At 34.9% G+C, this 15,751-nt stretch overlaps 4 protein-coding genes across 5 annotated transcripts; 3 read left to right on the forward strand and 1 right to left on the reverse strand.

Annotated features, from left to right (window-relative positions):
* Positions 1–1,777: 1,777 nt before the first annotated feature.
* Positions 1,778–4,928, forward strand: LOC122319181. The gene is made up of 3 exons (XM_043137129.1): positions 1,778–2,335; positions 4,299–4,461; positions 4,652–4,928. The coding sequence occupies exons 1-2, from the start codon at positions 1,900–1,902 to the stop codon at positions 4,427–4,429; spliced, it is 567 nt and encodes a 188-aa protein (XP_042993063.1). The 5' UTR covers positions 1,778–1,899; the 3' UTR covers positions 4,430–4,461; positions 4,652–4,928.
* Positions 4,929–7,512: 2,584 nt separating this feature from the next.
* Positions 7,513–11,628, forward strand: LOC122319162. Of its 2 annotated transcripts, none has more exons than XM_043137103.1 (5): positions 7,513–7,763; positions 9,058–9,275; positions 9,952–10,179; positions 10,558–10,709; positions 11,220–11,628. In XM_043137103.1, exons 1-5 carry the CDS (start codon positions 7,638–7,640, stop codon positions 11,408–11,410), a joined length of 915 nt encoding a protein of 304 aa, XP_042993037.1. In that variant the 5' UTR covers positions 7,513–7,637; the 3' UTR covers positions 11,411–11,628. The 2 variants fall into 2 exon arrangements, with proteins under 2 accessions (XP_042993037.1, XP_042993038.1); XM_043137104.1 differs by lacking the exon at positions 7,513–7,763 and adding an exon at positions 7,852–8,004.
* Positions 11,629–11,775: 147 nt separating this feature from the next.
* LOC122319163 (transcription factor AS1-like) lies at positions 11,776–14,309 on the forward strand. Its single transcript, XM_043137106.1, has one exon. It carries the CDS (start codon positions 13,335–13,337, stop codon positions 14,055–14,057), a length of 723 nt encoding a protein of 240 aa, XP_042993040.1. The 5' UTR covers positions 11,776–13,334; the 3' UTR covers positions 14,058–14,309.
* LOC122318708 (dof zinc finger protein 4-like) lies at positions 12,379–13,191 on the reverse strand. The gene is made up of 2 exons (XM_043136282.1): positions 12,958–13,191; positions 12,379–12,807 (listed from the first exon to the last, which is right to left on the reverse strand). The coding sequence occupies exons 1-2, from the start codon at positions 13,189–13,191 to the stop codon at positions 12,379–12,381; spliced, it is 663 nt and encodes a 220-aa protein (XP_042992216.1).
* Positions 14,310–15,751: the final 1,442 nt, after the last annotated feature.

The raw sequence follows: 15,751 nt of genomic DNA on the forward strand, positions 1-15,751 counted from the left end.
AGTTGTAGCACTGTCAGCCAGACATACATCTTTATTATTCATCTCGGAGATAGAAAGTTCATCAATAAGACTCATGATTCTACAAAATATATAAAACTTTCATTACTAAAAAAACATTACAGAATAAAAATATTTTACAATAATATAAAGGAAATACATTAATTAAAAAGGAACACTTCCATGATCAACTCTACCACTAGAATCCTCAAAGAAATCAGAAACATCAAGACTTGTAATATCTTCTCCATCTATAGAATTTAAAGCATATGATGGTTCAGCAAAATTTGTTTCAAATTTCTTTGTTTTTTCTTTTATGGAAGATTGGTATAAGTCAACCAAGTGTTTAGCTGTACGACAGGTACGAGACCAATGTCCAGTCATACCACATCTATGGCATTCATCTTCATATTTCTTTACAAATTTATTTTGAGGACCTTTGCCCTTTTCTGAGTTGAACCACTTCTGGTGGTACGGTGTATATCTATTATTTTCCCTTTTAGTGTGGTCACTTCTAGGACCTCTACTTCTATAGTTTTTCTTACCACGTCCACGCCCTCTTTTTCTTTGAAAAGATGCACCATTCGCTTCTGGGAATGATGTAAATCTAGTACCATTCACTTCAGGGAATGATATAGAACCAGTAGGACGTGACTGGTGATTTCTTAATAAAAGCTCATTATTTTGCTCAGCTAATAGAAGACAAGATATAAGTTCAGAATATTTCTTGAACTTTCGCTCTCGATACTGCTGCTGCAGGAGCACATTCGAGGCATGAAAAGTAGTATATGTCTTCTCTAACAAGTCATCATCAGTGACTTTTTCACCACATAATTTCAATAGCGAGCTAATTTTAAAGAGTGCAGAGTTATACTCACTAACACTCTTGAAGTCTTGCAACCTCAGGTGCATCCAATCATGACGAGCTTTTGGGAGGATTACAGTTTTCTGGTGTTCATATCTCTCCCTTAAATCATTCCACAAAATAAGTGGATCTTTCACCGTTAGATACTCAGTTTTTAATTCTTCATGAAGATGGTGCCGAAGGAAAATCATTGCCTTAGCACGGTCCTGCAGGGACCCTTGATTTCCTTCTTTAATTGTATCTCCCAGGTTCATTGCATCCAGATGGATCTCAGCATCAAGGATCCAAGATAAATAATTTTTCCCAGAAATGTCAAGAGCAACGAATTCCAATTTTGTAAGATTTGACATTTTCTACATATATAAATCAAGAACATAAGTATGTTTAATATTTCATATTCATTTTGAAAACTATAAAAAAATATATTGAAAGACTTACTTGAAGTAGAGGACTATTAGCTTCAAGATCGTCAGAACTCTCGTGCTGATAACGTGTTATAAAACTATCGAAAGGAGAGAGAGAGATAGAACTCAGAGAAGTTATGAAACTTATGAATTTCTTAAAGAATTTAACGATATATATAGGCGTACAAAGGGAATTATGCAAGTTACTATGTAGTACTATGCTGGCACTGTGCATATTTACTATGCAGTACTATGCTGGCACTATGCACTGTGCAATGTCGGCCATTTACTATGCCGGTTACTATGCAGTACTATGCTGGCACTATACGCACTGTGCGATGTCGGTCATTTACTATGCCAGTTACTATGCAGTACTATGCTGGTACTATGTACTGTGCATTTGACGGCTAGCTCAAGGTGATCATACAATTTTACAATGTTATTTTACAACAATTATAATTTTATAGAATTAAATAGACAATAAAGGAAGAAAGAAAAGCCCCACTGACCAACTCCAACCACGTGCCAGTCTGCTGTCTCAACAATCACCAACCGTATATAATCCGTACACTTCCTCGAATCCTCTGATCTTCTTCTCCTCTTCCATTTTCAATTGCCTCCGTATCGTCTCCGATGGCCAGAATCCTCGCACAAACCCCGCTCCGCCTCTCCCCTCTCAGATACGCGCCGTTCATGGCACAACCGGTGATCTGGCCATGTGCCCACCGTTCCTTCTCTAGCGGCCGTGGTCGGTTGATCGAGATCGACCTGGACTCCACCTCTTCCGGCTCCTCTTCGTCGTCGTCTTCCTCTTTATGGGAAGATGAGGGTAGACTCGAGGCCTTGGCTATGAAGAAGCTGGACGACTTGATCCACCGGATCATCGTGCAGAAGTCGACCCCGGATTGGCTGCCGTTCGTGCCGGGGTCCTCCTTCTGGGTCCCACCGCGGCCCGGGACCTCTAAGGTGATCGATTTGGTGGGAAAGCTGGCCAACCAGCTGAACCAGGAGGAGTCCCTTTCCATCACCTCCTTGCGCGGATGGCCCTGCTCTTCTTTCTTTCTCAGCGGTATTATTGTCCTTTCATATGAGGATAAATATTTTCTGCTGGGCTTCGTAGAAATTTTAGAGGACTGCTGGATAATCTTTTTTGTACGCTGCTTTAGGTTAATTGTGATAATTCTTTATGTCAACTTTGTTTACGTTCTTTCGGAGCGCTACCTTTGTTTGCTTTTAATTGCGTGGACTCTGCTTGGTTGTCCAGAAAGCTCAAGCAGACGTATCAAAGTTTTAATTTTTTAGGACAGTATAGACTACGAGGGTCTTGATGCTACATACACACTGTCATCCCACTAGATAAATGTCCCCTTGGATCAACCTTTTTTTTTAAAGAAAAATTCAAAGTTTGATGGGGCAATCATCATCATAGTGGGATAAAAATGGGATGGGAGTGTAATATCTAGAATCTTCCAATAGAAGGAGGGAGGAAATGATAGAGTGTAGATGGTTGAAGAAAAGGAAAGCTTGGATACTATTTTTGTGTACTACGTTTTTGCAGTGGGAAAGAAGTCATCACACTGATTTATTTTTAATAAGTAAGTCATCACACCGATAACTGCTGATTATATTCAAAGGTAGCTATTCGATGTTGATTGAAGATTTATTAACCTTGCATTGATTAATTTGGATCCTGCCGGATTGATTGCAAGTGATATGAGGAAGTTATGGTAGACAATAAACACTTACTGCGAGATGATTATCATGAAGAATTCTTTAATACATATTAGATGCTGGGAGCGTCAATGCATATAAAATCTTGTGAGAAAGACATTTGGAGGAAATTTTTCCTGATATTGCATTTAAAAGGTTAATATCTACCGACAGTTCTAAATGTAGAGATGACTGGTTTGAAAGTATTGTGGAGGAATTGTTGGCAATATCTATTTGGTGTCAAGCATTGGAGTTGATGCACAAGTTTTGGAGTTTATGGGATAGATTATTTAAACACGTTAAGATCTAAGTAGTAAGTATAAGTTTGTTTAAATGAGCGGAAATGTATTTAAGTAGACACATTCCTATTCCAAAATTTATATAAACAACCAAAGCTATACTCAGGTTCAGAACTTTCACTTGTCAAAGTAAGAGAACTAGATTCAGAAACACAAGATAAGACCATGAGAGAAAGGCAATTTTGTGTAAGTTCTTAGAGCACTAGGGAATCAGATTACGCTACTTGTAACAAAAATAAAATAAAAATTGGTGCCCTGAACAAATAATTGTTCTCGATATTATTCATTTTATTTTTTTTATGTTGAGTTCAATGCTTAGAATTTTCTTGATGGAATAATATCTTGCTGTCTACAGTAATAATTCTTGGATGATACAGATTCAAGACTATTTTTTTTTATAAGTAAGCAGTTTTTTTGAGTGTTGGATGAACTGATTAGGCCTGAGATTCCTCTCTCTCTCTCTCTCCCTCCTTTTTTGTTGTTTTTTTTGGGAAGGGGGGAGAGAGAAAAGAGGGAGGTAGAGAGAGGAGAAGGGGGGGGGGGGGGTTTCAAGTGTTCAACTACTATGAACTTCAAACCTACCTTTTGTAAAATTTTGTAAATCCTGCATTCTGGTTGGAACTTATGTTTCTCTGGCCATGACAATCAGGTCCCAACTGGAAGGAAAATATACCTGAATCACTAAGCTCTTCCCTGTAATTTTAGGGATAATATTTGGTGAACCATGAGAATAAAACCTGTAAAGTATCATCATTACCATTGAGTCTGGTTTGCAAGTTTAAGATGTCATTATTTGAACTATAAGTATAAAACATTTAAAGTGTCGTCATCTCTCTTTTATCTGGTTTGAAATTCAAGATGCCAATGGATCTATCATATGTTCAGCTTATTCTATTTTAATGCTGGTAGAGAACATTTCCAATTTGATCAGCGAAGTTGTATGATACAAGCTTTGCACTCTGAAAAATGTGTATTCCTTTTTTTTTTTCTTTTTTTTTCCTTTTTTTTTTTTAATTAATGTAGGCAATGGGTCTTTGTGTTCAAAAAATGTGGATTCAAAGGACAAGGGGTCAATAGACGTGGAGGCGGAGGTGAAGTTGAAGGTTCTGAAAAATTCAGTGGACACATCAGGATCTGAGGATGAGGAAGGATAAGCAGAGCATCATTAGACAGAATGTTGACTATGGTAAGTGCATCCCTCGCAGTAAATCAAATCTAGTAATCTACATTCTTTGTTTAGGATTGGGTTTGTACACGTGTGTTCCGGTCTTTTGCTTTCATGCCTTTTGGAGTGAAATTTATTCTTTCAAGGGGTTTGTACAATTTCTTTTGCAAATGGCCCCTCCATTTAACTAATGAGTAATTGGAACTTGCAGGGCTGCTAACCATTGTAGATTTAGAGGAAGGAGCAGTTTGGGTGACAAAAGGTTAGCATGTAAATGGAATGTTGTACAGATGTAATTATGGTAGTTTTGGGGTGGGAATTTGCTATTATGCTCCAGTGCTTGAAACAATACCTTATGCAGCTATGCTTAAATCTTCATTTTTTTTTTGAAGTGTTGTTTATGGTTGGTTAATGACGAAATCAATGTATCTTAAATACTCCCAAGATGGATTTCTATTCTAATCACCATTCTTCCCAAATTTATACCACTTTGACGTGTTGGAAGATAAGAAGGAAGGAAACTTGGGAGCGAATGGGAGGGAAGAAATCATCAGATAAGTCGAGAAAATGGCGAGACGGAATGAAAGAGTTGTATTATTGCATATGCTTTCAATAGAATTATGAGAAGTGTTGCCATCATAAATAAATTTCATAAAATTAAATCTATAAATTTATAATAGAAGTAATTTTATCGTATTACATATGACTGGTAATAATTTATAAATTTAGGTCTCATTTATTTGTACAATTCCCTTCAATTCATCTTATACCATTTAATTATTATAATTTTTTTAAACTCTTATATGAAATAAAATAAAATAAAAACAATAATTTTTTCAAATTTTAAAAATAAATATTATATTAAAAAAATATTCTAAAGATATTTTATTCAACTTTCAGTTTTTATTTCTTACTCATTTCATTCCCAAAATCAAACAAGGCATAATTTTTATAAAAAGAATTTGTGAGCATCTCTCTTATCAGTGTTTATTTTTGTTCTCTCTTAACAGTTGGGCTTGCTTGGAATTTTCATCCTATCTATTTTCCAAATATTCCTTAAATTCAAATACTTTCAAATTAATTATTAAATTTTTTTCAAATTAAAATAAAAAATTAAAAGTAATTTAATTTTTTAAATCTCTAAATAAAAATTATATTAAAAAATTATATTCTAACAATATTTTAATTTTATAATTTTTTTATTTTTTTAAAATTTATAAAATATTCAAATTATCTTACTATTATTTATAAATTATCTTATTGAACTTTGTTATATATAAGTTTACACATCACATATTATACATGTTTTTTTATTATTTTAAATCTATTAATTTTAAATTAATTGAATTATTCTATTGATTATCTATATTTTATATATCAAATATTTGATTAAAAAAAAAAAATTGTAGTATATGGCGTAGGAGCTAGTAGTTGTGGTTAGAATTTGAATAAGCTCTCAGATAAAAAGAAAATCATTATCCTTAAGACGTGGCATATCCCTGTTAGCGAAGGTGACGAAGAAAAAATCTACACAACCTCTCAACACTCCAATATCTCACTATTTTTTAATTTTTTAATATTTGTTTTTTGAATTTATTCTTTTTAAATTAATTTAATTATTTTATTCATTATTTATATATTAAATATTTAATAAATAATAAAATAATAAAAATTAAAAAAAAATGGAGTGTTAGAGTGTTGGAAGGTTGTGTAGCAAAATCCGGTGACGAAATTCCACGCTTTGAGTCAAAGATCTCTTTTATAATTTCTGAGCAATCCATGCCTCCCCTCGGTCCGGTCATTGCTATTGTGGTTATCATAATTTTTTCCTTTCCACGTTAAGCCAAAAGAATAGACGTCAGTTAAGTTAAAATATTGTTATTGAAAACTATTGTGGTCAATTTTTACTTGGAGAAATGATATTTGTAATCGTAATTATGTAAGTAGTGTATAGTTATTTTGAAAAAAATGAATTAATATGGGATCCACATGAAAAGAAATTAACTTTTTAATTATGGACTCTACTTTTTTTTCAAAGTAATTATACGACGTTTGTAATTTCACGACTGTATGTAGCATTGCTCTTTTTACTTATGATCAATCACTTATTGAAAATTATAAAAATTTTAAAATTTAAATTAGTAAAGTAAATACTAATAAAATGAGAGTATAAAATTGTAAGGCACTACCCTAAAATAAAATCAAAATTTAAAGATTTAGGGAATGTTTGGATAATGGATTGAGAATTAAAAATTGAATAAAATATTATTAAAGAAGTTTGCTACTCATTATCTCCACGCACCATATTTATTTTTATTTTTATTTTTTAAAAAGGTTTTCTAAATTTTTTTGGATTTTATTATTTTTAAATTAATTAAATTATTCTACTTATCATTCATACACCACACATTTGATAAGAACAAAAATTTTAAAAAAATATGTGATGTGTGATGTATAGTGTGAGTATGATAAGTAGAATATTTTATTATTAAAATATTATTTTTATTTTAGAATTTGAAAAAATTTATGCCTCATTTGTTTTTTGATATAAAATGAAATGAGTTAAAATAAAAATTGAAAATAAAATAAAATATTAATATGTTTTTTTAATATTATTTTTATTTTAAAATTAAAAAAATTCAATTATTTATTTTATTTTACGTAGTAATTTAAAAAAATTGTAATAATTAAATACAATTAAATGAATTGATAATAGTTGTGAAACAAATGAGATAATTATTTATTATATTTTGTTTAAAATAATTATTATATTTTATTTAAAATTTTTAAAAAATTATAATAATTAGATGATATAAGATAAAATAAAATAACATAATTAATCTATCCAAACAATCCATTAAATAAAATGGCCATGGTAATGCTTGGGTCATCCCGACCCAAGTGATATTTTTATTTTTATTTTTTAAAGTTTAAGGTCCGTTTGATAGGAATAGGAAAGTACGTGATATTATCTTATTATTATAATATTTTTATATTCTTATATTAAGATATAACAAATAATTTAAATTTTTTTTTTTTAATTTTAAAGTAATAATAATAATATTCAACTCATCTCGTCCAAACCGGACCAAACGGCACCTAAAGACCCGAGTGATATTTGGGAGGCACGACTAAGGACGAACGTAGCGACGTCTGGAGCCTGAAATCGACCGCTGCTGAAACACGACTCTCAGATAATGGCGGAAGAGACCGAAACTATGTCGTCACAGGTTCATCAGCCACATCCTCCTTCCTCTTCTGAATCTACTACTACTACATCCACCCAGAAATCTCACTCCGAAGGCATTCCCACCCAATCGCAGGTTCCCTAATTTTTTCCCTTCCACCTATTTCTCAAACATCAATTGCAACCTCTACGTCTTCATTTTTTTTTCCCCTAAAATCTGGGATTAAATTGAAGAAGAAGGTCTTGAATGCGCTTTTAGAGTGCATCACTCACTAGGGCTTTTCGATTTACGTTAATTCTCCAATGGATGTTGATTGATTAAACAAAGTATGTAAAACTTTTTGGGGTTTTAGTCATTCGGAATCTCAAATATCAAGGTGCGATTTTTCTCTTAAAAAAGTTGTAGGGTATTGTTTTAGGGAATAAGGGTATTCTTATATTGATGTTTCTTATTAAGGGGCTCCTATTCTCAATAACTTGCGAAAATTCTAATATAAAGAGTCGAGATCATTCTTTTTTTTTTTTGTTTTTTTTTTTGTGGGGGGGGGGGGGGGGGGGTGACAATTTTTTGCCACTAAGAATTATGGTAATAACGATAATTTGTTGAGTATCACATGGATAGGTGGGGTAGTGGGGTTTGCTTCGTCGAATTATGCACTTTGCTATTGATTTTGAACCTGCACCTAGCTTTCTTCCTAAACAAACTATTCCCTCCTTTTTTTTTTTTTGTTGACTGATTAGAATTCCAATATGGGTGCGCAAGAAAACACTCTCTCATTCCCTACCACCAGCCCTGTGTGTTTGTACTTTTGTTTCTTCGGACTTGAACGTTGAGGAACTGGTTAATGAAAATTGACTGACTTTCTTGCTTCTAACTCCTAAAATTTTAGTTATTGAGCGATGCCAGTTTGAAGCCTGCTTATCTTGCAGAGTTTAGAAGTAGCTTCCTTAAAAGATACTGATGGTCACTTGGATCTGAGCTTCTAATGATAGCTTACATAGGCCAGCCCATTTTTCAAAAACAAGGTCACGGGAGAGGGAATTCTGGATACTGCTCCTAATCTTCAGCATATTTGCATGAATTAAATGAGATGTGAGCTTACAAGTTTGGGAAGAAATTGTTTCTGTTATCATAATGGAAAATGCTTAAAACTATGTGGTGCACCTCATCCATGTTTTTTTTATAAGAAGAAGGGGGGGGGGGGGGGGGGGATTGTTAGTATAAATTTTTTTACATATTAAGAAACTATTGTTGAGTGGGCATGCAGAAGCTCTTTATTTTTGAATGAATATTCAATGGAAAAAATTTTTATGAATGCATGTTTGCCGTGTTTGAAACACTTGTTCTGCACATATTTTTCTTCATGCTTTTGATTTGTGGCTTTTTTCAGCTTCTGTCTTAATCACTTTGTAGTTTTTTTTATCCTCAGGTTCCAGTATTTTCTGGTTTTCCAGCTTCCCCAAATGGTGATTTTCAGATGTTCCCAGTCATGTACCCTGCACTTGTGCCAGGCTTGAATACTTTGCAAAATCAGGAACAGATTAATCGTGGGGCCGGCATTTATGCTGTTCCTGTTTTCCCATATATGGGGCCTGTTGCTGGACTTCCACCAAACACTCTTATTCCTCTGACCTACAACATACCCACGTAAGCTTAACTATGTTGAGGGCCAATATCTGTGACTAACTATTAGCATTACTAGTGTTCTGATCCTTTCGAAGCATGGATATGGATATGGGATATATAAGGATACACACTCTAGTATGGGCTAGGTGTTTTCTTGTATTCGTCTAGTTTACTTGGTTTCTCCTATTGATATATATAATATTTTTACTTATAAGAAAAAAAGGATACTAGGTATCAGTTTACAGGGAGAGAACCAGGAATTTTTTGGTCAAAACTTGAATGAGAAGATAGCTTTTTTATGGGGCGTTGAGCATTCTTAAATTTTTGTTATGCTTTTCAATTATTTAAATGGGTTGAAGATTATAGATGCAAACAAGCTTGTGTTAATTCTTAGTGGCCAAGCCTCATCTTAATAGGGGCCACGCTATTTTTTTTATTAGTAATAATAGGGGCCACACTTAATTATATATTAGATCATATATGGTGATATTAGTTTGAAAAAAAATCAAAACCACTAGCTTCTCCAGCTCTCGCAAGAATGATATATTATATACTATGGTTCTTCACATGCTAGTCATTTAAATTCATCTATGGACAACATCCATGATCTCTGTGGCAAGTTTGTTTTAGTCGAAATGTTTTATGTGCTGGCTGATTACCTTTTTTATTATCATGGTTGGATGGGTGCCCTCAACAGTAGACAAAGTCCTGAAGCTAGGGCCTTGGGTGAAGAGCATGGGCAGCCAGGGCAGCAGCAGCAGCAGCATGCACCTCAAAGACAAGTCATTGTTAGAGGATTTCAAATAGCTTTTCAGCTTGATTTGTTGCTTATTGTAAAGCTGGCAGCAGTAATCTTTTTATTCAATCAAGATGGATCGAAACAGAGGCTTGTTGCCCTTTTGTTTTTTGCTTCACTTGTCTACTTGTAAGTTTTTTTTTTTTTTTTTTTTAAACCTATAATGCCATATTGTACACCATTCAAATATAAGCAAATATTTTAATAACTTGGCTCTAATACTTAACGTGAAATTTAAAGTATTACATTCTTTGTTATTTGTAGATCCATGTAAATAGTTTGGATTGATAAACAAGCAGACAAACAAGTGTGAAAATGATTGGTTCCTCATCAATCTTGATGGGACACTACCCTATTGTAGTGTATCCCTATAGTTAGGCATGCTCATGCACACATGCATACACACACTTTACATATTATGGTTAATATGACAGTCAATTTTAGGTATTCATTAACACGTTAAGTTGTAGAGCAAAAGCTGAAATTTGTAGATATGGGATGTGACAGGTACCAAACTGGAGCTCTGACCCCGATAGTTAGATGGCTTTCACAAGGCATGCAGAGGGGAGCTGCCCCTCCCCATCCACCAAGACCACCTGTCAGGGCTGAGAATGTTCCGGCTGCTGCAAGACAGGGGGTTGAGAATGCTGCTGTAGCAGGTATTTTGAGCGCAAATGCATTTTTCAAGATCTTTTTTCAGCTGGCAGGTCACACATTTATTCACATGTAGAAAGAAGTTGCAGGTGCATATTGATATTTGCGGAACTAGGGGGGTTCCAAATAGCTGGTGAATCTGAACTTCTGGCTGATCTGACTTTGCCCAGTCAGGATGGACACTGTTTGAGCTTATGAATCCCACACAATTCTGCCACGTGACTATTTACATCTTTTAGTTCATGTTGGTAATATAAATAACCATCAGCATTTTAATATTTATAAAGGTGGATGTCTGGATTTCAACCTAGTTGACGCAAAGGTGCCAATCATTGTTGTGCTATAGCACCACTGTACAGTGTCAAACTCCGCAACATGTTTATTTCCATTAGTAGGATAAGCTTGTGATTCTTCGTAGAAAATAAGTTTCAATTAGAATTGGGATCAAACAACTTATGAATAGTGACATTAGTGGTTACTTAATAAATACTGTTTGTTTCATCAAAATATGGCAGAAGGTCAACCTGGAGATCATGTCGAGCATCAGCCTGCAAATGATGGGAATCAAGAAGTCGAGAATGAGAATGTGGCAGAACCTGGTGGCGGCGATCGTGCTAATAATTGGTGGGGGATTGTGAAGGAGGTCCAGCTGATTGTCTTTGGTTTTATTACTTCCCTTCTCCCAGGCTTCCACAACATGGATTAACTCATACTTTGCAGGTGAGTAACCCCTTATAATCAGTTCAGAAGCTAGAAACATAATAAGTGTAAAGTATTTATCATTCGGCATAGCTATAACTGGAAGCAGGGACCAGTGTGGTGTGGTGTGGTGTGTATTTTGGATGTACTAGTTTTTGTATGTTTAACATAGATGGTATCAATATATTTTTGTTTTATAAAACTTATTACATTACTTGTGGAGAATTGTCTAAAAGTAATTCTCAATATTTGTGATTCTGTTAAGAATAATGAAATCATTCAAATGGCATAAGATCTTCACTGAGATTAATTTCGGTGCGAAACGTTGGACCCACAACTACAGTCAATCCGTTTATCATGGTGGTAGAATGCTCCCAAAAAAACTACTCTACAGGGTAGTTAATTGAAAATTTATAGTTTATGGAGACCCTTAATTACTTGCATTCACAGTTTTTTTTTTTTTTTTTTCATTCTGAGGACAGTTTAAGCATGGCAGTTGTTATGGTATATTTTATTTATCATTTTCTTTGGACGGACTTCCCAAAGGAGATATATATATATCTCTCTATAATAATAAGCGCGTATTGTGCTTCTGCAGGAATGAACAGTGAATTCACATATTTCGTTTTTTTTTTTCCGTATTTATTGCATAGTTACTTTTTTAACTTTTTGTTTTCTTCCTTTGTGTCTGTTTATATAAGGATGTTTTGGTCTTTAGTGAGATTGTGACAGTAATATTTTTTCATTCGTCTCTCTCTTCTCTCTTATCTCTTTGTCTCCGCTCTCCATCTTGCTGAACCTCTCTCTCTCTTCGTTTTTGAATCTATGTATTATTTTGTTTATAGATTTGATGATCTGTGATTTTTGTTTACAGAAGAGAAAAATATTACTCCGATTGGCTTGAAGATCGTGGTAATTTCAACTCCATGTCTTTTTGCTTTTCAACTCCTCCTCACCTATTGATGTTAAGCTAACCTAATCTTTGTTGGGTTTCCATCCTACAGTTTTACGGATTCTTGCCATTTTAACGGTCCAATTAATTCTATCAATTCCTCTTCTTCGTCGTATATAGCCTCCACAAAGCTTAGAGAGAGTGACTCGAGTCTCGAGAGTTTCTATCAGTTTCGAAACATGCAGCGTGAGGGTTTTTGGATCGGCCGTGGCGGAGATCTGAAAACGAGGTAGGGTTTCGTTGGGCTGATGAGCATCACCACGAGGAGCCGAAGCAAGAGTCTTTGATTGAGAAGATATCGGAGAAGATACCCGGCGTCGGCCATCATGATTCCTCGTCGTTGGATTCGGGCGACGAGAAGAAAAAGAGCAGCTCTTCTTCTTCTTCTCCTCCTCCTTCTCTTTCTCCTTCGTCGATGAAGTCCAGTGCATGATCCAACAGCTACGATCCCACTGCACTTCACATCACCTTTTTGACCAAAAGACTTCAGACCAGATTCTCATCATTTCGTCTTGTTCCTTCCCATCACCCCCAAAATGTACGGACGAACTCTGGTTGGGCGTGAGGGGCAGCAGGAAAGGGAAGGCTAGTAACGGGTCTACTTGGGAAGTAGCGGTGGAGGCCGTGACGATGCGAGAGCGCTTGGCGTTCTTGCGAGAGCCGCTGCCAACGGGTATGTCTCGGAGGGTGCCGCCGCGAGTCCAGTAGCGGCGGCAGGACTTGCAGAAGTGGCGGGGCTGAGAGAAGTTGTAGTTGTTGTAGTAACAGAACTTGGTGTTGGTGGAGTTGCAGTGATAAAGAGAGCTGTGAAGCGGCTTCTTGTTCTGTAGCCTCATCCTAGCGATCCTTTTCAAACTCTTTAAACTTCAAACTTTTAAACCCTATGAGTTCCCAATTCCATGTCCTAAAATTTCAATCTCTGTATCTCTTACGGACTCTTGCTTACGGACATGGATAGAAAAGATACATGCGTGCATAAATGCCATTGCCATTGAAAACTGGCTGCAGGGATCGAGAGAGAGAGAAGGGGGCGACCAGTAGTGATCCCGGCCATCTCAAAAGCAGAAATGGTGTTGAAATGAAGGAGCGTCAGCGGTGGCAGCCAGTGGAAGATGCACTCCTCAGAGCCTACATTAAGCAATATGGCCCCAAAGAGTGGAATCTCGTCTCCGTTCGCATGGGGCAGCCCCTCCATCGCGACCCCAAGTTTTGCCTCGAGCGCTGGAAGAACTACCTGAAGCCCGGCCTAAAAAAGGGCTCTCTCACCACGGAAAAACAGTCCCTCGTCGTATCCCTCCAGGCCAAGTACGACAACAAGTGCAAGAAGATCGTCGCCGAGGTCCCTGGACGCACGCCAAAGCGCCTCGGCAAGTGGTGGGAGGTCTTCAAGGAAAAGCAGCTCAAACAACAGCAGCAGAACCAGAAGAAGAAGAACGGTAGTAACGCACCCGAATATGCCGACTGTACCGACGCGAATATTCCAGTTGTGGAATCTCCGGAGAAGGCCGCCCACTGCACTAACCAAACAGCTAATTGTACTGGCAACGACAAGACCCCACTCGATCATGATCATGATGAATCGAAAACCAGGCTTAGTGATTGGGCCACCTTTGATCGTTTGGTGGCATCGCAACTTAATGGTCAACAGGAGGCAGCCAAGCAACTCGCATCAGATATATTTAATTATAATAATATAATATAATTTTGCATGATTTCTCATTCATCATCATGTCTTTAGCGTTCCAATTGTCAATGTAACATCAGTTGTCAATTGCATATATATATTTATATATAGTTAGTTAGGTTCTCTTAATTTTCTTTTGTCATTTTTTAAAAGATGTAAATTATATTTTATTCTCACAAATAAGACTGATCTTTATTTTAAGATATTTGAGGGAGAAGACTGACATGATTTTTTAGGCTAAGCAAGTACAGTTAGGGCTTATTTTTATGAGCAACGATGCATGTATAAACTTTTTTATAATTCTTTATATATTATTTTAAATTGAAAGTATTTTTATAAAAAGCAATGCTATTTTTATTAGTTATTTTATAAAATTATATCTTATTTAAAATAGAATTACATAAAAAACCATTTTGAAAAAAATTATGTGTATCGTTTTTTTTTTTTTTAATAAGATCCCAAGAAAGGATTAAGATTATCCAATATGCACAAAAGCAGAAAATAAAAGTTATACGAAGAAAGAGAGACTTCCATGTCATGGGTTATCTCCTTTTGTTACCTTTTTTTTAAAAAAGGGATTAGGATGCTCTTCTTACTTTTTTTTTCTTTTATTTCTGATATTATTTTTTCATAAAGCTAACCTGTCCAATAGTTCAACATATTTTTTCTTTTCTTTCTTATATTACTTTTTCATAAAGTTAACATGTCCAATATTTCAGCATTAGTGTGGCCTTCTATTTGAAATCAATTATTGATGGGGTGTGGCCTTCCATTTGAAATCAATTATTGATGGGGAAATTAGAGAGCATGTTGTTCAAATCTTGGCTCGCCCCTCATGAAGATTTGGACCGTCGTATTCTTTTCATATATATATAATGCATGCATGTTATTCTTTCTTAAAGAAGAATTCAAGGCAACGAATTATTTATCTAAATTTATTTTAAAGAAAAGTGAATAAGGCACTAGCTAGGACAGGCGCCATCTGTTTTTAAAATTAAAAACTAATTATCAACACTAACAACGGGAATGAAAGCTCCCTGCCCAATGACTTCAAGATAAAGAAAGACACGTAATTATCGGTTCCACAAACTCTATGTTGGAAAGTGATATTCCAGCTGTTGTGTATATATTATGAATGATTTTCTTTCTTTTTCAGAATTCTCAACTTTTCTCGAGAGAAAACGACATATATATATTATAGAAATCCCCCTCCCATAATTAACGTAGCTTTATGTATTAGCGTTGGCTTTAGCGCTTAAAAAGCAAAAGGCACGTTACATCATTCTGCCAGAAAGTCGTGGTTGTTAGACTTCAGGACCATTAATATATACATATATTTTCAAAGATGATAACAGAAAAGTTGATTTTTTTAGATATTCTCGTAAAAAATAGATTATTCTTTTTTTTTTTATAATAATTTTACACCCCAAGTTTGAGACGATAGTTGTGCCCATGACATAGCATGCTCGTAGAGTTGATAATGTGATAAAAAATATTCAAAACATGATGTTAACCATTATTATTTTGATATTTGAAAAAATTGAATTATTTATTATATTTTATATAAAAATTTAAAAAAATTATAATGATGAAATGATATAGATTGAGATGGTTAAAGGATTTCTTAAAATTTATCAACGTCAATCTTTAGTAGTTCAGGAAAGTTTTTCAAGACTCGTGATATGCACATGACATGCTCACGCAAAATACAC

This window comes from Carya illinoinensis, chromosome 8 (assembly GCF_018687715.1).
Source record: "Carya illinoinensis cultivar Pawnee chromosome 8, C.illinoinensisPawnee_v1, whole genome shotgun sequence".
Classification (NCBI taxonomy): Eukaryota; Viridiplantae; Streptophyta; class Magnoliopsida; order Fagales; family Juglandaceae; genus Carya; species Carya illinoinensis.

Excerpts from the sequence above, each read along its gene's own strand:
- LOC122319163 (XM_043137106.1), top strand. The coding sequence starts at position 13,335 with ATGCCATTGCCATTGAAAACTGGCTGCAGGGATCGAGAGAGAGAGAAG.
- LOC122318708 (XM_043136282.1), bottom strand. The coding sequence starts at position 13,191 with ATGAGGCTACAGAACAAGAAGCCGCTTCACAGCTCTCTTTATCACTGC. Across the intron at positions 12,808-12,957 it reads CCTCCACCGCTACTTCCCAA|TGGGATCGTAGCTGTTGGAT; the intron begins GTAGACCCGTTA and ends TGTGAAGTGCAG.
- LOC122319162 (XM_043137103.1), top strand. The coding sequence starts at position 7,638 with ATGGCGGAAGAGACCGAAACTATGTCGTCACAGGTTCATCAGCCACAT. Across the intron at positions 7,764-9,057 it reads GCATTCCCACCCAATCGCAG|GTTCCAGTATTTTCTGGTTT; the intron begins GTTCCCTAATTT and ends TTTTATCCTCAG. Across the intron at positions 9,276-9,951 it reads CTGACCTACAACATACCCAC|TAGACAAAGTCCTGAAGCTA; the intron begins GTAAGCTTAACT and ends TGCCCTCAACAG.
- LOC122319181 (XM_043137129.1), top strand. The coding sequence starts at position 1,900 with ATGGCCAGAATCCTCGCACAAACCCCGCTCCGCCTCTCCCCTCTCAGA. Across the intron at positions 2,336-4,298 it reads CTCTTCTTTCTTTCTCAGCG|GCAATGGGTCTTTGTGTTCA; the intron begins GTATTATTGTCC and ends TAATTAATGTAG.